We start from the raw sequence: 27707 nt of genomic DNA on the forward strand, positions 1-27707 counted from the left end.
CAATAAGGTGATAAAATTAGAAAATAATTTTTTCAGCAACAAAAATTGTTGGAAACTAAATTGGAAACTAAAGACTATAATTTACTCATAATTCAAATAAGAAATCATACTACAAGTTTCTAATTTTTTTAACTGTCAACTATATATTAAAAACTGAAGAGTATACATGAAATGATATATATATTTATATATATGATATATAAAAGGGAAAGTTTTAGCTTTAGTTTTTAGAAAGACTGAAAATTAATTTTAGAAAGAGCTTTAGACTCAAGAAAGCTAGAATTAAAACAGAGCAAAAGTAAAGAGCAGAAAGGAGGAAAAGAGCAAAATTTAACATTCTTAAATAAATAAACACTAAGGAAATATAAAGATATCAACAAACCCCAAAGTTATATTTTTCAGATTACCAATAAAACCTCTGAGAAGACTGCTTATGAAAAAGGGAAAAAAGAAAACACACAGGGGCGCCTGGGTGGCTCAGTGGGTTAAGCCGCTGCCTTCGGCTCAGGTCATGATCTCAGAGTCCTGGGATCGAGTCCCGCATCGGGCTCTCTGCTCGGCAGAGAGCCTGCTTCCCTCTCTCTCTCTGGCTGCCTCTCTGTCTACTTGTGATTTCTCTCTGTCAAATTAATAAATAAAATCTTTGAAAAAAAAAACACACAAACAAAATTAGAAAGAGGAAATGTATCTATAAAGAATGTGTAAATATTTAAAATTATATACAATTCCAAAATAAAATAAATAAATAAACTTTAATTCCAAGATATGGCACTCTGATACAGCCATATGTGGCAAAAATATGTAATACATACTAACTTTCAGTGTAGAAGTTGTTCTCTGCAGAGAGGGAGATAATAACAGAAAGATACTACACCTGTAAATGCAATGGTTTATTTCATAAAAGAAACAAGAAAAACATTAACATTTGTTTATTTCTACTGGTGGGCAAATGAATATTCATCACTTTGTCCTCTTTGTGTTTAAACTATTTTTTTTAAAAATTAAAATATGCTCAGGGTGCTTGGGCATCTCAGTCAATTAAGCATCTGACTCTCAATTTTGCTCAGGTTGTGACCTCAGGGTCATAACCTCAAGCCTCCATCAGGCTCCATGCTCAGTATAGAACCCACTTCACATTCTCTCCTGCTGCCCCTCACCACTGCACACTCCTCTTTCTCAAAACAAATAAAACTTAAAAAAAAAAAATTCTCTCTCTCCCTCTCCCTCTGCCCCTTTCCCCTACTTGTGCACACTCTCTGAAAAAAACAAAAACATGTTAAATTCTACAGTATAAGTTTGCCTTCTGAACACTTTACCCAGAGAATACTCTTACAGTCATTTCTTACATAAGGCCACAAAGAAAACTGAAATATTTTCATCTGTGATAAGGTATAGAAATCTAGATTTTTTAAAGATTTTATTCATTTATTTGACACAGGGGAAGAGAGATCACAAGCAGGCAGAGAGGCAGGCAGAGAGAGAGGGGGAAGAAGGCTCTCTGCTGAGCAGAGATGTGAGGCTTAATACCAGGGCCCTGAGATCATGACCTGAGCTGAAGGCAGAGGCTTAACCCACTAAGAAGCCCAGGCACCCCAAAATCTGCATTTCTAATAAATATTTCTAGTGGTTCTCCTGCAAGTAACACATATCACAATTTGAGAACCACTAATGTATTAGAAAGCAATAGATAGGACACATTTAAATTCTTTTTCTCTCAATTTCTAAGTAACTTTAGCAAATTATTTAAATTATACTCCCAAATTTTGCATCTTTAAAATGGGGATATTCAAAACTACCTCACAAAATTAAATGAGATATTTATATAGTACTCAAAATCACTGTAAAATGTATGGTTGCTGTTCATGATACTGCCCTATGTATGACTAGAGTCAAACAGTACTAAAGTTTTGGAACACAAATTCAATTTACTCGCTACTTAGGGACTCCTCTTCTTTGGCAAACCATTTTTTTGAACTATTCCATGAAACAGCTATTATGGTTGCTATGATGATAACAGGTAAAGCAATGCAGAAACCTAGAAGCCACCGGTTCTTTTCAGCCTTTCTAAGAGCTCTTCCCATGGTTAAACCTAAAAATAGAAATATATTAAAAAATCAGAATAAAAAACTGAAGCCATAAAAAATAAAAAATTATATAAAGCAAAAAAAAAAAAAAAAACAAACTGAAGCCATCTACTTTACTTTCAAGTTGCAGCAAACCAATTACAATGTTCTTAATTTTTGTTGTTATTCAAAGAACATAGAAAAATAATAATAGAATCATAATACTTAAAACCATCTCTACAACCTCTCTCTCTAAAAGATTAGAAAAAAGTTCCAGAAAGTTCCAACATACTCTACATTATACTATAGCTATAGCAAAATCTCACTATAGCACCATTAAATTGGACCCTAAAACGTCAATAATATATAATGTGGAATCATGTAAACCAACAAATTTACAGGACAACCTAATGGAGAAAGTCAATGATATCAGTAAATAAAAATTTAAAAGATACTCTCAGTTTCAATAATGATATTGAGAGTTAATATTAGAAGAGTAAGATTAAGAAGACATACTTGGTTTTCATTTCTTGAAAAGAAGATGGTTTACCTTTTAATTGTAAATATTGCCTTCTAGGCACCAAAAATCTACCTTTGTTTTTATGAAAATAAACAATTTGAGAATTTATTAACTGAATATGTAAAGATATTAGATACTTGCCCTCCTGCTTCCCAGACAAACTAGAAACTTCTCTTCCACTCCTTTCACAAAATGGAGGCTGGTAGCCCTCAAAGCAATAGCACGTTTCATTGGAATTGCATACCTAGGATCATTTTTAAAAACTTAAATGATCATTTAAAACTATTTTCTCATAAAAAGTAAAATTACCAGATGGATCATAAAGCTTACTTTTGTATTTTCATTTAGTGTAATTTTATTTATTTATAGAGATAATCCTACAAATCAGATGTTTGGTTTCTAATGCACACACCAAAAACATACACACAGTTTTTTAAAAAGCTATAGAGGCTCATAGAATTTACATCAAGAAAATTTAACTTTCAAATATTCACCTGAAAACTTAGTTTGCAATTTCAGAAACATATCCTTAAATTCTAATGAGAATGAGACCCATCCAGTGGTACCCTGGAGCCAGCTAGGACCACCACCTCCAGAACTGGTTGTGCACATCTCTTCCTATCTCCAAGTTCAGTGACATTATGTGCTAGCTTGAAGTATTTGTACCTACAATTCCACTGTCCTTCACCAGGATTGGGTTGTGGGTTTTTTATTTTGTTTTATTTTTTTAAAGATTTTATTTATTTGAGAGAGAGAAAAAGAGAGAAAGAGCAGGGGGAGGGGAATGGGGAGAAGGAAAAGCAGACTCCCTGCTGAGACCTGGGATCATGACCTGAGCTGAAGTCAGATGCTTAAAAAACTGAGCCATCCAGGTGATCCTGTTTGCTCGTTTCTTAATCCAAGGGTTTTTGCATTCCAAGAGGCCATCAGATACTTAGATTAGGAACTGACGGTTTCTGTAATTAATATATAAATAAATGAAATAGTAATAGCAAACACCTTTATGGTACTTACTATGTGTTAGTCTCTATTCTGAATACTACTTAGATTTACTCGTTAAGTCCTCACAACAGCCCTGTGAGGTTTGAGACTAATACTATTCCCACTGTATAGAAGAAGAAACTGAGGCACAGATATTTAACTTGCCTGCCCTTGACCTCTTGCTATTCTTCCTCTCAAAATAATATAAAACATCTCTCAGTTTCTAAGATCTCTATTCAACAACTTGGATCTAATTCCAAGCCTTAAATGTACAGAGGGTAAAAAAATGTTCTATTCAGGGTATCCATTGTCCCAGCTTTTGTCACACCACCTTTATGATGTGCTGTGTGTGTGTGTGTGCGCACACGCACGAAGTATTTTACTCTGAAATACTTCACAGAGGTGATGCTGTCCTTCTCAGGAGATACATGTTGTCAGTTTGTCCTAATATTCTATTGTTACTTTTGGATCACTTGATTAATTGCTGTCTTCCAGGTTTTTCCACTGTAAGTTTCTATGCTTCCATTTGCAATTAATAAGTCATCTATGAGGAAACAGTTGTGAGATTCTGTAAGCATCTGGATCCTCATAATAATTTCACTGATTAGTCTGAATATCCATTATAATTATTTAACTTCATTATTCCTTCTATATTGATAACACTATAAGGAAGAATTTTCCCTTCTATCCACTTATTTCATTTATTTATTGTTATTCAATTATTGTGATCAGTAATATATTAATTATATGGTCAGATGATCTATGACAAGGATGCCAAGCCCACTCAATGGGAAGTCTTACCTACGAATGAAAACTGGATATCCAATGCAAAAGAATGAAATTAGACCTTTATCTCACATCATGTACAAAAATAAACTCAAAATGGATTAAAGACCTAATGTAAGACCTCTAAGATTATAAACTCCTAGAAGAAAACATAGGGAAAAAGCTTTATGATATTGGACTTCACAATCATTTCTTGAACTAAAAGCACAAGCAACAATAGTAAGAATGGACAAATGGATCTACAACAAACTTAAAAACTTTTGTAAATCAAAGAATACAATCAAAAGAGTGACAATGTAATCTACAGAACAGGAGAAAAGACTTGCAAATCATATATATGACAAGAGAGTAATATCAAGAATATGCATAGAGTTCATACAATTCAACAATAATTTTTTTAAAAAATCAGATAACCTACTTAAATGGGCAAAGTACTTGAATAGAAATTTCTCCAAAGATGATATACAAATGGCCAGTAAGAACGAACAGATGTCCAACATCAATAGTCATAAGAGAAATACAAATGAAAATTACAATATCATCTTATACCCATTAGGATGACTATTATAATAAAGAACTGAAAGCAGAGTCCCAAAGTATAAATTTGCACACCTATGACCCCAGAAGTATTATTCACAAGAGCTAAGACGTGTTAACGACCCAAATGTCCACTAACAAATGACTGTATTAACCAAATATGGTACATACATACAAAGGAATATTATTCAACCTTAAAAAGGAAGGCAGTCCTGTCACATGCTAAAACATAGATGACTGAAATGAGTCATCAATAAAAGACAAATATAGTATTACTCCACTTATATGAGGTATCTAAACTAGTCAAAATCATCAGAACAAGTAGAATGGAGGTTTTCAGAGACTGTTGGAATAGAGGAAAGAAAAGTTACCATCTAATATTGCAATATTGTGATAAGAAATAAATATTTCATCACTCAGATGATTGATGTATTTTTCATATGTATTTGGTCTTTGTCCACAGTTTCTGGTTTACAGCTCCCAAAACCCTTATAATTTCCTGTGTTGAGAAAGATTAAAGTGTCTTTTGTTATGTAAATGAAGTTAAGTTTTGAAGGCATCTAAGGATGGGAGCTGGTTGCCAGTGGAATCCATGTGATTCCATGTGGCTCTATGATTAGATGGGTGGAAATTTCAGTCCTGCTCTACCCTTCCCCCAACCTTCAGGGAGGTTGAATCAATTGTCAATGGCCAATGACTCAATCAGTTGTACCTATGCAATGAGGCTTCCATAAAACACAAAAGGACAGGATTAGAGAGCTTCTGGGTTGGCGAACATGTAAAGATTTGAGGACAGTGTGCATATAGAGAGGGCATGAAAGTTTGGCACCCTTTCCCCATACATCTCTCTTCTACTTGGTGTACCTGAATTTTATCTTTTTATAATAAAAGAGCAATCTAGTAAGCAAAATGCTTCTCTAAGTACTGTGGGCCACTCTAGCAAATTAATTGAATCCAAGGAGGGAATCTTGGGAACCTCTGATTTATAGCCAGTTAGAAGTACAGGTAACAACCTGGGCTTGCAATTGATATTTGAACTGAGTTGCCAAGGAAGAAGTCATTGGAACTTCCAATCTATAGCCAATTGGTCTGAAGCACAGGTGATAGCCTAAGATATCACCGAGGATAGAAACTGGCATATATATGGGGAGGGGATTGTGCATGCAGTCTTGTAGGACAGGACCCTTAACCTATGGAACATGATGTCATCTTTGAGTAGATAGAATTGAATTGAATTCTGCTGGTGTCCAAGAACTGCTTTTTGGTATAGGAGGAATCCGATCACCCACACTGGAAGCTAGGTGCTCAGAATACCAAAAAGAATATTAGCATTTCATATTTCCAAGATAAAAAAGTTCTGGAGATCTGTTTCACAACAATGTAAATATATGTTAATACTACTGAACTGCACATTTAAAAATGTTAAGATGGCAAATTTTGTTTTTTACCACAGTAAAAATCATTCAAAACAGCTTTATTCAAAACAGCCAAAACTTGAAACTATCAAATTATCACCAACAGATAAATGAATAGTTTAATATCCATAAAATGAGATATTAAAAACAACAGAAACTATTTTGTCTAAGTATGTTACAAATGCCATGATACTTTATTATTGTGAACTTGAGATAGTCAATTATCTTTTAAAAAACATTTAAAAGGGGGCACCTGGGTGGCTCAGTGGGTGAGAGCTTTGCCTTCGGCTCAGGTCGTGATCCCGGGGTCCTGGGATCGAGCCCCACATGAGGCTCTCTGCTCGGCGGGGAGCCTGCTTCCCCCCCCCCTCTATCTGTTGCTCTGCCTACTTGTTCTCTCTCTCTCTCTGCCAAATAAATAAATTAAATATTTTTTTAAAAACATTTAAATGAAATACAGTATTTTATCCACATATTTTTCATTCCATCACTCTTCAATGCTTTGTTTAGATCCACATTTCCATCTGACATTATTTTCCTTCTACCTATAGTTTAGTATTTCCTTCAGTGCATATTTTCTACTGGCAAATTCTCTCAGATGTTCATATCAAAAAGAGTCTTTTCTACCCTTAATTTTCAAAATATTTTCATTGGTTAATAGAATGCTTACTTTACAGCTTTTCCCTCACATTTAAATAATGTAATTTAATTGTCAGACTTACATATTTTCTGATAAAAAGTCTGAAGTTATTCTTGCCATTGCTCCTCTGGACCCAATGTGTCTTTCTTCTCTGGCCACATTTAAAATATTATCATTAATGCTGGTTTTCAGTAATTTGATTATAATGTGCCTTCCCAGGTGTATTTCTTTGAGTTTTTCTGTCTTAAGATTTATTGAATTTCTCTGAACTTTGAGTTTATGGCTTTCACCAAATTTTGAAAATTATAAAAAATTTTTCTAGCATCCTCTCCTCTTTTTCTATAACTCCAATTACAGATATACCAAACCATTTGATATCATCCCAGGAATTACTGGTTCATGTTTTTTTTTTTTTTTCAATCCTTTTAAATCCTTTTCCTTCAGTTTGAATAGTTTCTATTGGCTTATTTTTAAATTCACTGAAAAGATCTTTCATGTCTATTGAGTTGTTAATCCCATCCATGGAATTTTTCATTTTAATTATATTATTTTCCCATTTCTAGAAATCCCATTTGTGTTTTATATTTCTACTTTCTCTTATTATTATGTTAATATTTCTTAAGTCCCTGAGAATAATAATCACTTTAAAAAGTCCCTATCAGTAAATTATATCATTTTAAACATTCTAGGGTCTATCTTTATTGGCTAATTTTTTTTCTGGTATGGGTCACATAATTCTCCCTCTTTGCAGATTTCCTTACTTAAAAAGTTTTACATTAGATATTGTGGATATTATACTGTAGAATGTATAGATTTTGTTGCTTTCCTTTAAAGATTGCTATACTTTGTGCTGGCAGGCAGCTAAGTTACTTGCAAAACAGATTGATCAAGCCTTTTAAACTTTGAAAGGGAAGATTTAGAATATCCTTTTCTCTAGGATGAATTTACTGTTCCTAGTCAAGTAATGACTTTTCTGGGGTTTCTAGTGATAAGTTTAGTAAGTTACATGAATAGAAATGAATATGCAAACATTATTAACTTTCCTACACTCTAAACGTAATGGGAAAAGATCCCTAAACACACTAAAAAGAAACTATGGAATATAGAGAAATAATTTTAAAAATAAATATTCAACATCAAATGAAAAAGACCACCAAACTTTCCTGAAAACTATATCAAAGATTTGAATAAATAATCCAAGAAAGAATAATTATAAAACTTGACATATATAATATTAATATTTAATGGATTTTTACCAACTCCTAATAAAACAGTATTATAGTTAGTGAGAATAGTCAGGTCAATAAATAAAACAGCCATTATACATATCTGACAAATGATAATATACATAGCACCACATCTTAGACACCACATGGAAATTAGAAGCCCAGTGGCCAAAAGGCAGAAACAACTTTTCCATTAAAATATATCTATCAAGAAGAGGTTTTAGGGCACCTGAGTGGCTGTTGGTTAAGCGTCTGCCTTTGGTGCAAGGTCCTGGGATGGAGCACTGCATTGAACTCCCTGCTCAGCAAATAGTCTGCTTCTCCCTCTCCCAATGCCACTCCCCCTGTTTATTCCTTCTCTCTCTCTCCCTCTCTTCCTCTCTCAAAATGAATAAATAAAATATTTTTTAAAAATGAGGCTGTGAAGTGTGTAAACCTGGTGATTCACAGACCTGTACCCCTGGGGATAAAAATATATGTTTATAAAAAATAAAAAAAATAAAATAAAAAGTTATAGATGAAAAAAAAATGAATAGAAAAAAATGAGGCTTTAACTCTTTTAAATGATTATCATAACATCAAAACAAAATATTTCAACTATAAGAACACAATACACATACAACATATTTTAGGTTTACGCTCTTAAAGTATGATTTAAACTTTTTTAACATAAACTGAACTTAGCACTGGATGTATATATTAGATTTGTTAAGATTCATCAGTATGACACATAATGATTTGCTTTTAAGTTTTTATTTAAATTTCAGCTGATTAACATACAGGGTAATAATAATTTCAGATTAAAATATAGTGATTCAACATACAACACCTGCTGCTCATCACAATCAAAATGCACTCCTTAATTCTCAACACCAATTTAACCCAGCCTCCTGCCCACCTCCCCTCTAGTAACCATCAGTTTGTTCTCTAGAGTTGAGAGTCTGTTTTATGGTCTGCCTCTCCCTTTTTTCCACTTTGCTCATTTGTTACAATTCTTAAATTCCACATATTAGTGAAATGATAAGGTATTTGTCTTTCTCTGTCTTTCTTCACTTAGCATTAATACTCTCTAGCTCCATCCACATCATTGCAAATAGCAAGATTTAATTCTTTTTATGGCTGAATAATATTCCAGTGTGTGTGTGAGAGAGAGAGAGAGAGAGAGAGATCTTCTTTATCCATTCAGCAGTCAGTGGATACTTTGGCAGTTTCCATAATTTGGTTATTATACATAATGCTGCTATAAACATTGGGATGCATGTATATTTTGAATTAATGTTCTTGTATTCGTTGGGTAAATACTTAGCATTCTAATTGCTGAATTCAGTAAAGTCACAGGGTACAAAATCAAAATAAAGAAATCTGTTACCTTTCTATATACTAATAATGTAGCAGCAGAAAGAGAAACCAAGGAACCATTTATAATTGCATCAAAACCAATAAAACACATAGGAATAAACCTAAACAAAGAGGTCTTTCAAGACCTGTACTCTGGAAACTATAAAACACTAATGAAAGAAATTGAAGAAGACACAAAGAAATGAAAAAAACAACACTCCATTTGGATCAGAAGAAAAAATATTGCTAAAATGTCTGTACTACCCAAAGCAATCTACACATTTAATGCATTCCCTATCAAAATGCCAACAGCATTCTGGGGTGCCTGGTTGTCAGTTAAATAGCCAACCCTTGATTTTGGCTCAGGTCATGATCTCAGGGTCGTGGGACTGAGCCCCACTTCCGCCTCCATGCTTAGCACAAAATCTTCTTGAGATTCTCTCTCCTCCTATTCTTCTGTCCCTCCCACATTCACATTCTCTTTCTCTCTCTCAAATAAATTAATAAATTAATTAAAAAAAAACAACAACAGCATTTTTCACAGAACTAGAACAAATAATCCTAAACTTTGTATGGAAACACAGAAAACCTCAAATAGCCAAAGCAACCTTGAAAAAGAAAGGCAAAGCTGGTCGCATCACAATTCTGGACTTCAAGTTATATTAAAAAGCTGTAGTGATCAACACAGTATGGTTCTGGAAGGAAAACAGATGGTCTTAGTGAGAAAGAGAAAATCCTCAAAGCAGCCCGGGACAAGAAGTCTATAAGATACAATGGTTAAAAATACTAGATTGGCAGCAGACTTATCCACAGAGACCTTGCAGGCCAGAAAGAACTAGCATGATATTTTCAGAGCACTAAACAAGAAAAACATACAGCCAAAAATACTCTATCCAGCTAGAGTATCATTGAAAACACAAGGAGAGATATAAAGCTTCCAGGACAAACAAACTCTAAAAGAATTTGTAAACTCCAAAGCAGCTCTACAGGAAATATTGAAAGGGGTCCTATAAGCAAAGAGAGAGCCTAAAAGTAGTAGACTAGAAAGGAACACAGAAAATATATAGTAACAGTCGCCTTACAGGCAATACAATGGCACTAAATTCAATTCTCTCAATAGTTACCCTGAATGTTAACGGGTTATATGCCCCAATCAAAAGACACAGGGAATCAGAATGAAGAAAAAAAAATCAATATGATGTCTACAAGAAACTCATTTTAGACCCAAAGACACCTCCAGATTTAAAGTGAGGAGGTGGAAAACCATTTACCATGTTAATGGACATCAAAAGAAAGCTGGGGTGGCAATCCTTATATCAGATCAATTAAATTTTAAGCCAAAGACTATAATAAGAGATGAGAAAGGACACTATATCATACTCAAAGGGTCTGTCCATCAAGAAGAGCTAACAATTTTAAATATCTATGCCCCCATCATGGGAGAAGCCAATTATATAAACCTATTAATAACAAAATCAAAGAAACACATCGACAATAATACAATAATAGTAGGGGACTTCAACACTCCCCCTCACTGAAATGGACAGATCATCCAAGCAAAAGATCAACAAGGAAATAAAGGCCTTAAATGAAACACTGGACCAGATGGACATCACAGATATATTCAGAACATTCCATCCCAAAGCAACAGAATACACATTCTTTTCTAGTGCACATGGAACATTCTACAGAATAGATCACATCCTGGGTCCTAAATCAGGTCTCAACCAGTATCAAAAGATTGGGATCATTCCCTGCATATTTTCAGACCACAATGCTCTGAAGCTAGAACTCAATCACAAGAGGAAATTTGGAAAGAACCCAAATACATGGAGACTAAACAGCATCCTTCTAAATAATGAATGGGTCAATCAAGAAATTAAAGAGAATTTAAAAAATTCATGGAAACAAATGATAATGAAAACAAAACAGTTCAAAATCTGTGGACATAACAAAGGCAGTTCTGAGAGGAAAATATATAGTGATAACCAGCCTTTCTCAAGAAACAAGAAAGGTCTCAAATACACAACCTAACTCTACACTTAAAGGAGCTGGACAAAGAACAACAAAGAAAGCTTAAACCCAGAAGAAGAAGAGAAATAATAAAATCAGAGAAGAAATCAAAGAAATAGAAAACAAAAAAACAACAGAAAAAAATCAATGAAACTAGGAGCTGGTTCTTTGAAAGAATTAATAAGATTGATAAACCCCTGGCCAGACTTATCAAAAAGAAAAGAGAAACAACCCAAATAAATAAAATTCATGAATGAAAAAGGAGAGATCACAGCCAACACCAAAGAAACACAAACAATTATAAGAACATATTATAAGCAACAATATGCCAGCAAATTTGACAATCTGGAAGAAATGGATGCATACCCAAAGACATATAAACTACCAAAATTGAACCAGGAAGAAATAGAAAACATGAATAGACCCACAACCAGTAAGAAGATTGAAGCACTCATCAAAAATCTCCAAACAAAAAAGAGCCCAGGAACAGACAGCTTCCTAGGAGAATTCTACCAAACATTTAATGAAGAGTTAATTCCTATTCTCCTGAAACTGTTTCAAAAAATAGAAATGGAAGGAAAACTTGCAAACTCATTTTATGAGGCCAGCATTACCTAGATCCCAAAACCAGACAAAGGCCTCTTCAAAATGGAGAGAATTTCTGGCCAATATCCTTGATGAACACAGATGCAAAAATTATCAGCAAAATACTAGCCAACAAAATCTAGCAGTACATTAAAAGGATTATTCACCACAACCAAGTGGAAATTATTCCTGGGCTGCAAGGTTGGTTCAACAACTACAAATCAATCAATGTGATACAATACATTAATAAAAGAAAGAACAAGAACCATATGATACTCTCAATAGATGCTGAAAAAGCATTTGACAAAGTATAGCAACCTTTCCTGATCAAACTCTTCAAAGTGTAGGGGGATAGAGGGTACATACGTCAATATCATCAAAGCCATCTATGAAGAACCCACCACAAATATCATTCTCAATGGAGAAAAACTGAGAGCTTTTCCACTCAGGTCAGGAACACGGCAGGGATGACCATTATCAACACTGCTATTCAACACAGTACCAGAAGTCCTAGCCTCAGCAATCCGACAACAAAAAGAAATTAAAGGCATCCAAATCGGCAAACAAGAAGTCAAACTATCACTCTCTGAGATGATATGATACTTTATGTGGAAAACCCAAAAGACTCCACTCCAAATCTGCTAGAACTTGTATAGGAATTCATTATAGTGTCAGGATATAAAATCAATGCACAGAAACCAGTTGCATTTCTTTACACTAACAAGACAGAAGAAATAGAAATTAAGGAGTCAATCCCATTTGCAATTGCACCCAAAAACATAAGATACCAGGAATAAACCTAACCAAAGAGGCAAAGAATCTACACTCAGAAAACTATAAAGTACTCACGAAAGAAACTGAGGAAGACACAAAGAAATGGAAAAATGTTCCATGTTCCTGGATTGGAAGAATAAATACCTAAAGCAATCTGCACATTTAATGCAATCCCTATCAAAATCCCCTCCATCTTTTTCAAAGAAATGGAACAAATAATCCTAAGATTTATATGCAACCAGAAAAGACCTCGAATAGCCAGAGAAATATTGAAAAAGAAAGCCAAAGTTGGTGGCATCACAATTCCAGACTTCAAGCTCTATTACAAAGCTGTCATCATCAAGACAGTATGGTACTGGCACAAAAACAGACACATAGACCAATGGAACAGAATAGAGAGCAAGCCCAGAAACAGACCCTCAACTCTATGGTCAACCAATCTTCAACAAAGCAGGAAAGAATGTCCAATGGAAAAAAGACAGTCTCTTCAACAAATGGTGTTGGTAAAATTGTACAGCCACATGCAGAAAAATGAAACTGGACCATTTCCTTACATCACACACGAAAATAGACTCAAAATGGATGAAGGACCTCAATGTGAGAAAGGAATCCATCAAAATCCTTGAGGAAAACATAGACAGCAACCTCTTCAACCTCAGCCGCAGCAACATCTTCCTAGGAACAATGCCAAAGGCAAGGGAAGCAAGGGCAAAAATGAACTCTTGGGATTTCATCAAGATCAAAAGCTTTTGCACAGAAAAGGAAACAGTTAACAAAATCAAAAGACAACTGACAGAATGGGAGAAGATATTTGCAAACAACATTTCAGATAAAGGGCTAGTGTCCAGAATCTATAAAGATCTTATCAATCCCAACACCCAAAGAACAAATAATCCAATCAAGAAATGGGCAGAAGGCATGAACAAACATTTCTGCAAAGAAGACATCCAGATGGCCAACAGACACATGAAAAAGTGCTCCACATCACTTGGCATCAGGAAATCACAAATCAAAACCACAATGAAATACCACCTCACACCAGTCAGAATGGCTAAAATTAACAAGTCAAGAAATGACAGATGCTGGTGAGGATGCAGAGAAAGGGGAACCCTCCTACACTGTTGGTAGAAATGCAAGCTGGTACCACCACTCTGGAAAACAGCATGGAGGTTCTTCAAAATGTTGAAAATAGAGCTACCCCACAACCCAGCAATTGCACTACTGGGTATTTACCCTAAAGATACAAATGTGATCTGAAAGGGCACGTGCACCCAAATGTTTATGGCAGCAATGTCCACAATAGCCAAACTATGGAAAGAACCTAGATGTCCATCAACAGATGAATGGATAAAGAATATGTGGTGTACATATATATACAATGGAATACTATGCAGCCATCAAATGAAATGAAATCTTGTCATTTGTGACAACGTGGATGGAACTAGAGGGTATTATGCTTTGTGAAATAAGTCAATCAGAGAAAGACAATTATCCTAAGATCTCCCTGATATGAGGAAGTTGAGAGGCAATGTGGAGGTTTGGGGGGTAGGAAAAGAATAAATGAAACAAGATGGGATCGGGAGGGAGACAAACCATAAGAGACTCTTAATCTCACAAAACAAACTGAGGGTTGCCAGGGGCAAGGAGGTAGGCAGAGGGTGGTGGGGTTATGGACATTGGGAAGGCGTGTGCTATGAAGTTTATAAACCTGGTGATTCATAGACCTGTACCCCTGGGACTAATAATACAATATATGTTAATTTAAAAATTAAAAATGTAATAAATAATTAAATAAATAAATAAAATAGTACTTAGGCTTGAAAGGAAGAATTGGGAGAGACATGCTCATACACTTATTACCACAGGATAAATTTATAAAACTTTCTGGAAATCACTTAAAAATTTTAGGTGATCTTAAAGGGGATTAGTATCTTATACTCTATAATCCACTTCTGGAAACTTCTCCCACAGAAATAATATACAAGTTTCTGTTAAAAGCAAATTTCAGTAAAAAAGAAGAATCAAATATCATATGATATTGAACATATGGGACTGGTGAAAAGAAATAAAGTTATATAATATTATTTTCTATAACAATTTTTAGGCAATGTTTAAAAGATGGAAAAATTCTTAGAAGTGAAATGCTTTGGATAGAGAAATCATCTGCTACCCCCTGTACATAGTACCATGTCTTCTTGGTTGAGTCAATGACTAAATGAATGAGGCTACACATGTATACATAAACATATTTAGTGAATGAATGAATAGATTTATACATACTTATACATATACATATATACACTTGTAGATGCATGGAACAAAGAAAGCTTTCGGGAGAACAGTTAAGTCTGCATTATAAAAAATATAGTTAATTTTTTACTTTCTACTTTAGATTTCTAAATCTCCAAAGTCTTTCATGATAAATAAGTAGTACTTTTATTATGAAGAAAGAAAATAAGTAGTATCTAGGAATTTGAAGGAATGAAAATTTGCATCGTTAACAAGTCAACAATTGACCTATCAGACAAATATAGCCTCCAAATAAATTTTCTTTGACATGCCCAGAGTGTCCAGAGGAATATTTATAACACTCATTGCTCAAGAGGATTGGGGATAAAGGAGGGAGATGGGGGGGGGGAAGAGGTAGTTTTTTTACATTGTAAGTAAAATTAAAAGTGTTTTGGCATTTATGAAAAATAATTTGGCTTTAAGAAATCATTAAAATTTTGAATATATAGATATAGATAGAGATAGAGATATACACACACACTTTAACCAAGTAGTCATACTACTTGGTTGATCCTGGTTATCTTCCCACAGCAACATAGGTTCTAGCATTCAAGGACATACATATACAAGGATACTTATTAAATCTATATCTCCTCATTTGGAAGCATCTGAGTGAAGCATTGTTGAATGAAAAAGTAAGATATGGAAAAGTGTGGTATGCCTATATGTATCTATATTATCAATCGATAGATGATAAATAGATGATAGACAGATACATGATAGATATACATTCAGCAAATATTTGCATTCCTACATTGTGCCCAGCAGTTCTGGGCTCTTGGTAACTAACAACAAAGAATACATGTCTATATGAATATAGCTCTGTACCTGAATAAATGAGTCTAGAATAAACAAAAAAGTAATGATACATGGTAGACTGATAACAAGAGAACACCACAAAAATTAATGTCATAACACTGGTATAATTATGTAATCCTATCACCAAAAATACATGTATACGAACACACATGTGCATGCACAGAGATATTCAAAAGAATAATCTACAATAAAAAAACATAACTTAGTAAGTATGACAATGGCAATATAACTATTTAATGTCCATGGTTGTATACCAAATTTGCCTTACCTGTTTATTTACTCTTTTGGCATATTTAAATTTGTGAACCCTGAAACAAAATTTTCAACAGACAGTATTTTTTAATTTGGATAATGATTTACACTTGTATTAGAATGTGAGGGGTTTTTTAACTTCCTATACACTACAATCTTTTTTTTCCTTATTATTCTAATATTTGTTATTGTACCATTGCGTGATTTTGACTTTATGCTAATTTTCTAAACGGCAACCTACATAAAGGCAATTTGCCTAGGCAAATTCACTCAATGTCAGTTGCCTTAACAGTCAATTCATCAAATAGTTACTTAGTACTTGTAATGCCAAAAATTTAATCTCAGTATTTATATAGAAATATGATTGGCTGAGGGCACCTGGGTGGCTCAGTGGGTTAAAACCTCTGCCTTCAGCTCAGATCGTGATCCCAGCGTCCTGGGATGGAGCCCCACATCAGGCTCTCTGCTCAGCAGCGAGCCTGCTTCCTCCTCTCTCTCTCTGTCTGCCTCCCTGCCTACTTGTGATCTCTGTATGTCAAATAAATAAATAAATAAATAAATCTTTAAAAAAAAAGAATTATGATTGGTTGGATTGGTTGTCACTGCACTGGAAGACTTCTGCGAAGTTTTAGTAGAGCGGTTTTCATTTTGTTTTCAGAAAAGCATTTTAATAAATTTTCCATTTATATATGCCCAATTATATCTCTCTAGCTATAGCAGCAGAGACCTACTATTCAAATTTTTGTGAGAACAAGCACAGAACACCTGTCCTTGTCTGGCATGTGAGGAGCTTGGGGGTCACCACTCTATCCTAATAAGTAAAAAGCTGAATAAGCTGAAAATTAACAATTCTTCTATATCCATCAGAAAGGTGAAATCACAAACAAACTCTCACCTCCAAAACTGGAGACACAGGCAAATACACAAAGTCAGAACTTAACAAAACAGAAGCCCACATGGGAATCAGTACCAGAGTAGAAAAAATGAAACTGTCATTGATGTACTACTTGGAGGCTCCATTAGAGTTAGAAACTTCAGTGTGCTGTGGGGGTGGGGGGTCTAGTTATTAGAGTGTCCCCATACTTTTCTGAGTTTTACATCCAGAAGCTCAACCAGATTCTCACAGAAAATATAAGAGAAAAACTCCCTGTACCCACAGCAGGGGGAAGAGAAAAGGACCAGTTTTGAAATATGCAGGAGTACTCTGTTCTTCTTAACAAGACCAAACTTAAAGAGAAACTATTTTACCAGAGCCTAAAATTATTGAGCTTTTTCAGAGCCTAACTGACATAATGGAAGGGAAATGCCCAATTCCAGTCTATTCTAGCCATACTGTCCCACGTAAAAGAAGAAAAAAACTTACAAGCACTTGTAAAATTCCCAGACCAGAGGCATAAGCTCATTAAAAGAATGAGACTTAATTATGATTACAGAATTCTACCACCCCCCACCTTTCCAACACAATTTACCAATACATTATTATTAGTTCCTTTTACTCAGTACATCATGTACAGCTACCAAGAAAAAAATCACGAGGCATACAAAAAAGCAAAAACAAAACAAAACAAAAACCACAATGTGAACAGAGCAAACACCAGAACCAGACTCAGCTAAAGCAAGGATGTCAGAATTATCAGACCAGGAACGCTAAGGGCTCTCTAATGGATAAAACAGACAGCATGCAAGTATAGATTGGTAATAAAAGGTGGAAAACGAAACTATTAAGAAAGAATCTAAAGGGGCACCTAGGTAGCTCAGTTGATTAAGTGTCTGCCTTCAGCTCAGGTCATGATCCCAGGGTCTTGGGATGGAGTCCCACATTGAGCTCCCTGCTCAGCAGGGAGTCTGCTTCTCCCTCTCCTTTGTGTGCACGCTCCCTCTCCCTCTCTCTGGAGGAATCTAAAAAGAAATGCTGGAGATAAAATTGTGAAAGAAATAAACAATGACTTTGATGGAATCAGGAGTAGACCTATAAAGCTTGAGGAAAGAATCTCTGATTTTGAGGGTATCTCAACAGTAACTTCCAAAACTGAAAACTAATGAGAAATAAAGACTGAAAAAGAACCCCAGGAATCCCAAGGACTGTGGCACAACTATAAAAGGCACACCATACGTGTATTTGGAATACATTATGAAAATAAAGAAATAAGAGATATTTAAATGAATAATAACTGAACATTTTTAAGGTCAGACACCAAACCATAGATCCAAGAAGCTCAGAAAACAACAAGCAAAAATTTCCACCTAGCTATATCATCTTCAAACTTTAGAAAATCAAAGATGAAGAAAAATCTTGAAAACAGCCAGAAACGGGGGGAAATCTAGAGAGGTGCAAGGATAAAAATTACATTAGACCATTATTCTGAATTGACGTAAGCAAGAAGAGCATGGAGTGAAATATTTAGTGTCTTAAGAAAATAATCACCAAGTTAGAATTTGGAATCCTGCAAAATACTCTTTAAAAGGAAAAAAGAGACTCTCTCAGACAAACAAAAATTGAGATATTTGTCAAGAGCAGGCCTACCTTGGAAGAAATGACAAAAGAAGTTCATCAGAGAAAAGGAAAACTATATAAGGCAGAAAAATTGTATTTTACATATAGAGAAAAGGAGCATTAAGGATGGAGTAAATGAACATAAAATAAAAACTTTTATTGTTCTTAATTGATCAAATGGATACCAGATTATTCAAAGTAATGATAACAACAAGTATATATGCTTTTGTGTAAGTAAAATGAATCACAACATGATATGAAGATTGGGAAATAAGATATTGATAATTTACTTATTATAAGATTACTTACACTACTCGTAGGACAGTGTTATTTGAAACTGGACTTAGATTAGTTGTAAATGTATATTGCAAACAGTAGGGCAACTACTAAAAAAGTAAACATAGTATATAGTATATACTACATAGTAGATAGTATATACTACTAGTATATAGTAGAAGTATAACTGATATGTTAAGAAAGGAGAGAAAACAGCATCATATAAAAGGCTCAACTAGAACCACAAAGATAAGAAAACAGTGGAAGACATAAATAGGAATAAAGAACAATAACAATAAATGGAAAATACTAATAAACATAGTAGACATAGATTAATATCTATTCTCTTCAAATTATTCTAAAACTACAAGAAGAAAGCCAGCTCCTAAATACATTCAATGAGGCCAGAATTGCTTTAATAGAGAGCAAAACCAGATGTAGACAACACAAGAAAAACAAACAAACAAAAGAACTATAGGCCAGTATCGCTCATGGACACAGATGTAAAAATTCTCAACAAAATATTAGCAAACAGCATTCAACAACACATTTAAAAATTTATTCAGGTTGGCCAAGTGGGATTTTATTCTGGTGATTCAAGGATGGTTCAATATTCCCAAATTAACCAATGTGATACTATACTAGCAAAATGAAGACAAAAATAACATGATCATCTCAATAAATGAAGAAAAAGCATTTAATATTCAATATCAGTTTATCATAAAAAATCTCACCCTATACTTAACATCATGCTCTATGTTGAAAAACCAAGAGCTTTTCCTCTAAGACTAAGAACAAGACAACGAGGTCTACTCTCACTACTTTTATTCAACATAGTACTGGCAATTTCAGTCACCTCAATCAGACAAGAAAAAATTAAAATAATGCATCCATATTGGTCACTATTTGCAGATAGTAAAATACGATACATACAAAACCCTGAAGACTCCATCAAAAAACTATTTGAAGGCATAAATGAATTCAGTAAACTTTTAAGATACAAAATTAATACACATAAATCAGTTGTATTTCTATATAATAACAAGGAGCAGAAAGAGCAATTTAAAAAAACAGTCCCATAAGAATTACACCCCTCCCCCCCAAAAATATAGGAATAACCTTAACCTAGTTGATGAGAAACCTATATTCTGTAAACTATAAATCTCACAAAACAAACTGAGGGTCGCTGGGGGGAGGGGGGTTGGGAGAAGGGGGGTGGGGTTATGGACATTGGGGAGGATATATGCTATGGTGAGTGCTGTGAAGTGTGTAAACCTGGTGATTCATAGACCTGTACCCCTGGGGATAAAAATATATGTTTATAAAAAATAAAAAATTAAAATGGGAAAAAAAAAAGAAATAACATCTGCAATTTAAAAAAAAAAAAGAAAACACTGCTGAAAGAAATTGAAGACAACACAAGTAAATGAAAAGATATTCCATGGTTATGAATTAGAAGATTGAATATTGTTAAAGTGTCCATACTATCCAAAGCAATCTACAGAGTCAATGCAATTCTCAACACAATACAGATGGCATTTTTTACAGAACTAGAACAAATAATACTGAAATCATTAGTATGGAACACAAGAAACCCTAAACAGCCAATGAGAGGTTGAGAAAGAAGAACAAAGCTGGAGGTATTAGAACCCCAGACTTTAAGACATGTACTACAATTTGTAGTAATCAAAACAGTACAGTACTGGCACAGAAACAGACATGTACATAAATAGAACAGCATAGAGGGACCAAAATAAACCCATCCTTAAATGGTCAATTAATCTATAATAGAAGAGGCAAGAATATACAGTGGGGGAAAGAGTTTCTTCAATAATTTGTGCTGGGAAAATCCATGTTGTATATAAATATATATTTTTATATATATTAAATATATATATTATTAAATATAAATATATATATTATTTATATATAAATATATTGTTTATATTAGTGTATATATAGTATATATAGTATATATACTTTATGTATAATAATATATACTTTATGTATATATACTATATATTATATATTATATTATATATATATAATATATATTATATTATATATAATATAAATATAAATGTATATATATTTATATATAAATGTATTATATATAAATATATTATAATGTAATATAAATATATTATATATATACTTTATAGATAGTTTATATATAATATATATAATTTATATATATACTATATATACTACATAAATAAACTATATACATAAAGGAATCTTATATTATATACAATATATATTTATAATTTATATATACAAATTAATTATATATGAATATATTAATATTTATAATTAACCAATATTAATATATATAAATATATTTATATATAAAGTGTATATAATATAAACTTAATAGTATAATATATAATTATATCAATATAGATTGATATAATTATATATAAATAGTAATTAAATTAAATAATATATTAATTAATTATATAAGTTAATAATTAATATGAATTAAGTTGATATGAATATTAGTATATTTATATATTATATAATATATAAATATATTATATATTTATATACTTTATATATAAATATAATATAAATATATACAATATTATGTATTATATCTTATAATATATAATATTTTATATATATATATATATGAGGGTGCAAGAAATGTGGAGCAAATATATCCATACAAGGTTGTAAAAAGACCCAGATATAAGATATAAGATAATATTTGCTAGCAGCAAACTGCTGACGACAACTAGTAAAGATTTAAGAAGCTAACTACTTCAAATGTGAAAAGAGCAACACAAAACTTGAGGAACATGAAGAATCCTGGAAACATGTTATTACCAAAAGATAACCATAATACTCTAGTAACTGAACTCAAAGCACAGAATTTGGTAATTTAGCTGAAAAAGAATTCAACAAAGCTATTTTGAGGAATTTAGCGAAGAGAAATCATAAAAAATTCCAGAGATACAGAATGTAATAAATGACAAGAAAAATGCAATAGAGAGCACCTATAGCAGTATAAAACAGAAGATAGAAATGTTGATCCAGATTATAGAAACTTTTAAATAATCCCATTATAGTAGAACAAAGAAAACAGAATGAAAAACAATGAAGAAAATAACACGTGATCTAATGGGAAACCATCAAACATATATATTAGAATAATTGGCGTTCCAGAAGAAAGTGAGGAAAACAGAACAGAAAGTCAATTTAAAGAAAAAATAGGAGAGTTTCAGGGAAGATGGTTGAGTAGGAGGAACCTGAGCTCACTTCATCCCACAGACACACTGAGATAATAGCTACATATATGCAACTAACTCTGAAAATGACCTGAAAACTGGTAGAACAGATGATCCACCATAGAGAGAAGACTACATTTAAAAAGGTAGGAGGAACTTTCTAAATCATCAGGGTTTAACTTGGGAGAGCTTGAGCATGATAGCAAACTGAGTTCTCACCCTTAAAGAGTCAGCATAATAAATAACTTGACCTAAAACGCAGCACAGAAGCAATAGTTTGAAAAGTGCCTAGGATATACATTTACTTTTCTCAAAATACATACAGTATCTTCAGTAGATACCTCCAGGAATAAAATTGCTGGTGGGCACAATTTCTCTCCCCCAGCTTAGACAGCTGACACTTGTGGGAGTGCTTTTTCCTTCTATCTAGCTAGCACTGCATGCCCTGTCTCCACATTCCCCATCAGACTTGCCCTATCCGACCTGCATGCTGTAGCAAGCATCTCTCCAAGGAAGCTTCTGCCCTGCCTCACATTGCAAGCAACCCCAGCAGGGAAGAGTGTCTCTCCAGAGTGACTTCTGCCCTGGGGAAAAGGGAGATAACCACACACACCAGTATATAGCTCCAGCCAGGACTCTTAGCTGGCTGCACACAGAGGAAGCTCTGCCATTTGGCATGCTTGCAACCGTGGCAAAGAAGCTAATTGAGGATGTCTAGGTGGCCTACCAGCCCCACCAACAAAAACGTCTCAGTTGGCCACATAAAGAGCAAGCCCCACCATTTGGTGCACCCATAGTTGTAGCACGGAGGCTGACTGCAGGCACCTAGTCTGATTGCCAATCCTTTCTACCAGAGAACCTGTGGTGACCTCAGACAGGTCTCTTAACAGCACAGGAACCAAACCCTGTTCAGTGAGCCGACAATAGGCAGAGGAGGTTATTGCAGTTTGCTGGGCTGAGGCAAATATGGCCCAGGCACCATAGCAGGGTACATGCAGTCCACACAGAAGACACACAGAGTGCTGCTTCTGGTGACCAGGGGGCATTGCACTGCAGCGCACCACAAAACCTCTTCTACACAAAGCTACTACTTTCAAGACCAGGAGATGTAGCTGACCACCCTACTACATAAAAACATAAAAACAAACACAGAGTGTTAGACAAAATGAATAGAAGAGGAATATATCCCAAATGAAAGGGTAAGAAAAAATCATACCAAAAGACCTAAATGAAGGTTTTTTGACCTTTGTTTTTTTTTTTTTTAAGATTTTATTTATTTATTTGAGAGAGAGAGAGAGAGAAAGAGCATGAGCATGGGTGGCAAAGGGAGAGGGAGAAAGAGACTCCCCTCTGAGCAGGGAGCCTGACGCAGGCCTCAATCAGGACCCTGAGATCATGACCTGAGCTGAAGGCAGATGCTTAAATGACTGAGCCACCCAGGCATCCCCAGTTAATTAGTCTTTAGAATTTACCCAAATGAACTGAAAATGTATTCCCATATTAAAAACTGCACATGAATGTTTATAGCTGCTTTATTTATAACCAAAAATGTGAAACAACCAAGATACCTATCTTCAGTAGGTGAATGAATAAGTTATGCTAACATCCAAATAAGGGAATATTAACACTAAAAAGAAATGAGCTATCAAGCCAGGGAAGAACATGAAGGAATTTTAAATGCATATTATTAAGCTAAGGAATCAGTCTGAAGAGACTACACACTATAAGATTCCAACTGTATGGCATTCTGGAAAAAGCAAAACTATGGGGACACTTAAATGATTGATAGTTCTCAGGAATAGGAGGACTGGAGGGTTGAGTAGGCAGAGCATAGAAGATTTTTAGGGCTATGGAACCACTCTATATGATACCATTAATGATGGATACCAGCCATTATACATTTGTCTAAACACGTAGAACAAACAACACCAAGAGCAAACCCTACGTAAACTAAGGACTTTGACTGATAATGGTGTTTTTGTAGGTTTATGATGATAACAAATGTACTCCACTCTGGTGGAGAACATTGATGGTGAGAGAAGCTGTGTATTGGGGTTAGGAGGTAAATAGGAAATCTGTGTACTTCTCAATTTTGCTATGAACTTAAAACTGCTAAAGAAACAGTGTATTTAAAAAGGAAGATAAAACCAATAGTTTTTCCTCACTGCACATATTCAGAGACACACAAATTATGGCATAATTATTTTCCCTTAATGAACAGGTGAATGTATTCATTGAACACCTCTGAAGAGTAGCCATCTATAAGAATATATCTGTTAAGGTCATTAACAATTTAATTCTATACAGTGTTCTCTAAAAGTACCTTTGGTTATAAATTTAGTGAGCCAATTTAACTCCACATAAGCAAGACACAACACAGACTCTCAAATAAAAGAAACACGATAAATGTTGAATAACTTAGTTAAATGATGCTATAAAGTGTCCAAGACAGATGTGATTTGGGGAAACAAAAATTTTGTGCTTACTTACTCCATGTCCTCCGCACTTCTTTGAACAAAAGACTGCTGCATTTGCAACGTCAGTTGCATCTACACATTCATGATTTATACATATCTAAAAAAAGAAAAAATGCAAAAAACCTTTTTCCATGTTACAGGAATCCAACTGTCTTAACATTACAATCAGTAATTTTATACAGTAAGACCTACCATTCAATGTAATACATTTCAATCTAAGTACTACTTTTACTGTAACCTGTAAATTTTTATATGTTGTTTTCATTTTCATTTAGTTCAAAATATTTTTCAATTTCTCTTAAAATGTCTCCTTTGGCACATGTGCTATTTAAAAATGTCTGTTTAATCTCCAAGTATTGAGGGGTTTTTCAGATAAGCCTAAGATAAAGTATGGACTGGGTGATAATAGTGTGTCAATGTAGGTTCATCAGTTGTAAAAACTACCCCACTCTGGTAGGGGATTGTTGATAATAAGGGAGACTATGCTTGTGTGGGAGCAAGGGAGTATATGGGAATTCTATACCTTCCTCTCTGTTTTGCTGTGAGTCTAAATCTTCTCTAAAAATTAGTCTTAAAAAAATAACTCAGTGTAGGGAAATAGAAGGTATAAATACAACAAGACCAACAAAAATTATAACCATATAACCACTTTTTATTATACTACCCTAAAATCTAACAAAACTATCCCTAAGAGCACAGTTTATATCTCTCAATTTTATTTTTTGTTCCATATATCAAAAGTTTATATTGAAAGAAAACCAATTCAACATAATCAAGACATTTATTAAGTTTTAATCAAATTTGAGCTATTATTAGAGTCCACTAATAAAAATAATAGAAATCTTTTTTTTAAGATTTTATTTATTTATTTGACAGACAGAGATCACAAGTAGGCAGAGAGGCAGGCAGAGAGAGAGAGGGGGAAGCAGGCTACCCGCTGAGCAGAGAGCCTGATGCGGATGTGGGGCTTGATCCCAGGACCCTGAGATCATGACCTGAGCCAAGGCAGAGGCTTAACCCACTGAGCCACCTAGGTGCCACAAAAGGAATCTTTTTAAAAATATGCTATACATATCTAATATTCTATTATGTAATGTATGAAACATCCAGATATAACCCCTTTGTGTTTAAAATGTAATAACCAGAGGATTAAACATATTCCCAACTCCAATATTTATAAGCAATATCAACTTCTATAGTTGCAGTTCTCTTATATGAGTACAATCATACTTTTTCTATGGAATTTGAGATTTGTTTTGAGATTAAAATGAAATATTTTATGTGAAAATGATTTCCTTTTAAACATTATAACACAGCACAACTCTCTTCAAAGAAATGGCCTCACAAAACCCTTTCTAAATCCAAACTACACCTTTTAATCCTTTACTGTGTGTGTAGTAGTTCTTGGCCATGGTGGTGTGTCTAACAACTCTCTTCCTAATGTGGTCTTTATTGTCTGCTTGCCTCACTGGAAACTGAGATGAAGAGTCCTGTTATATAAGGATGCTACTGACTAAAAGAAATTGCCAAGAATGTTTCATCACATGTGATTAAAAACTACTTCATATAATGTGTTCTCATGCATTATTACTGAGGATCGTCCATGTTATAAAAAGGATTCTATTCTTACTAAATTATCAACTGAATTGTATCAAATCATCTGATGACCAGGCTTCATTTTTTAGTTGTTTTGGCTCCATGGCCAAAATATATCTACTGAACTCCTTGGTATATACCTCCATTGAGGAGGCATTTATGACTCTGAGGCACGAAGAAGTCAATATTAAGAAGACTACATACTGTATTCACTTCGGCAGCACATATACTAAGAAGACGCTACCTACAGGAAACTTAATTTAAACTATAAAACCACCAGAAGAGGCTATTACCATTTACAATTTCACATATTAAATAATTTGTTCAAAATCATCTATTAAGTGGAAACATCAGAATATAGATGCACACCCATCTTAGTCTTTAATGCCTAGAGCATATACTATACTACGTTCCTCATAAGCAAAGATTTGGTCAGGAATTAAATGATATTTTGAAGTGAATTTATGTTATGTCTATGTTTTCTCCAGATTTGGGTTAGCCTCAAAGATAATTAATTATAATAATCAATAATAATAGCCAGTCTATATTTAGCTCTCACCATCTCACCATGGTGCCAGGCATCACACTAAACACTTTATAGTTATTCCATTTTATCTTTGGGATAACCCCATTGAGTAAATGCTATTATTACCCTCACTTTACATACAGTTGTAGTACCTCAGACTTGTTATATAACTTGCAAAATGTCAAAAAAAAAATAGTTTTGAAGATTTGATTCTAAGAAGCCTGACCTAATTATCTACTGGGCTACAAAGGGACATATATTACAAAGTGGGATTTCTTTTTTCTTCTCTAAGAAGAAAAATGAATTTCCATGCTATGGAATACTTAATATATTCCCAAGACCTCTCCCCTCCACACTCCATCCCAAAATACTTGGAGTATCATCCTTGGTCATAATACTGAAGTTCTGAAAAAAGATCAAACATTCCCATTACCCTCTTAATATCTGGAGACAAAATGAAACAAAACTTCTTCTTATCTAAATACTTTAAGTTACATAGTACTAGAAATGAAGTTTGATACTTAAATGACAATATTTATTGAAGAAATGAACAAAACTAGAGTTTAAAAAAACAGTTTTAAATAATTTACCCTTCCTATATCACAAAAAGAGCCGCTGAAGATTCTCATTGAATCTTGTTTTGATTGAGCTGACAGGTAGTCTAGGGTTACACATAACTTATTTTCAACAAAAGCATAAATCACAGCACCACTTTCTTTGAAAAAAGGAATTCGAGTAGGGTAAGTACAAACCAATCTTCCACATTGAAGATTCCTGTAAACATAATAAAATTATATGATTATTACACATTAGACATTTATTAAGAATGCTTCAGATTTGCTTCCTTTGACCAAAAAAAAGGACGATTCT

General features: G+C 33.8%; 1 protein-coding gene across 6 annotated transcripts in view; it reads right to left on the reverse strand.

The window, feature by feature from the left end:
- Positions 1 to 27707, reverse strand: part of ADAM32 (ADAM metallopeptidase domain 32) — a 184064-nt gene that overhangs the window by 18762 nt on the left and 137595 nt on the right. For 4 of the 6 annotated variants that reach the window (XM_045070970.1, XM_045070968.1, XM_045070966.1 and 1 more), the window contains 4 exons: positions 27428 to 27611; positions 24729 to 24812; positions 2725 to 2827; positions 1930 to 2089 (listed from right to left, as the gene is read on the reverse strand). In XM_045070970.1, the coding sequence (XP_044926905.1) occupies positions 1930 to 2089; positions 2725 to 2827; positions 24729 to 24812; positions 27428 to 27611 (531 nt within the window). The remainder of the gene's footprint in view (positions 1 to 1929; positions 2090 to 2724; positions 2828 to 24728; positions 24813 to 27427; positions 27612 to 27707) is intronic. The other 2 variants (XM_045070969.1, XR_006604081.1) reach the window with 2 other exon arrangements.

The sequence above is a fragment of the Mustela putorius genome, unplaced genomic scaffold (genome assembly GCF_011764305.1).
Source record: "Mustela putorius furo isolate JIRA1106 unplaced genomic scaffold, ASM1176430v1.1 tig00003976_pilon_pilon_pilon, whole genome shotgun sequence".
In the NCBI taxonomy this organism is placed as follows: domain Eukaryota; kingdom Metazoa; phylum Chordata; class Mammalia; order Carnivora; family Mustelidae; genus Mustela; species Mustela putorius.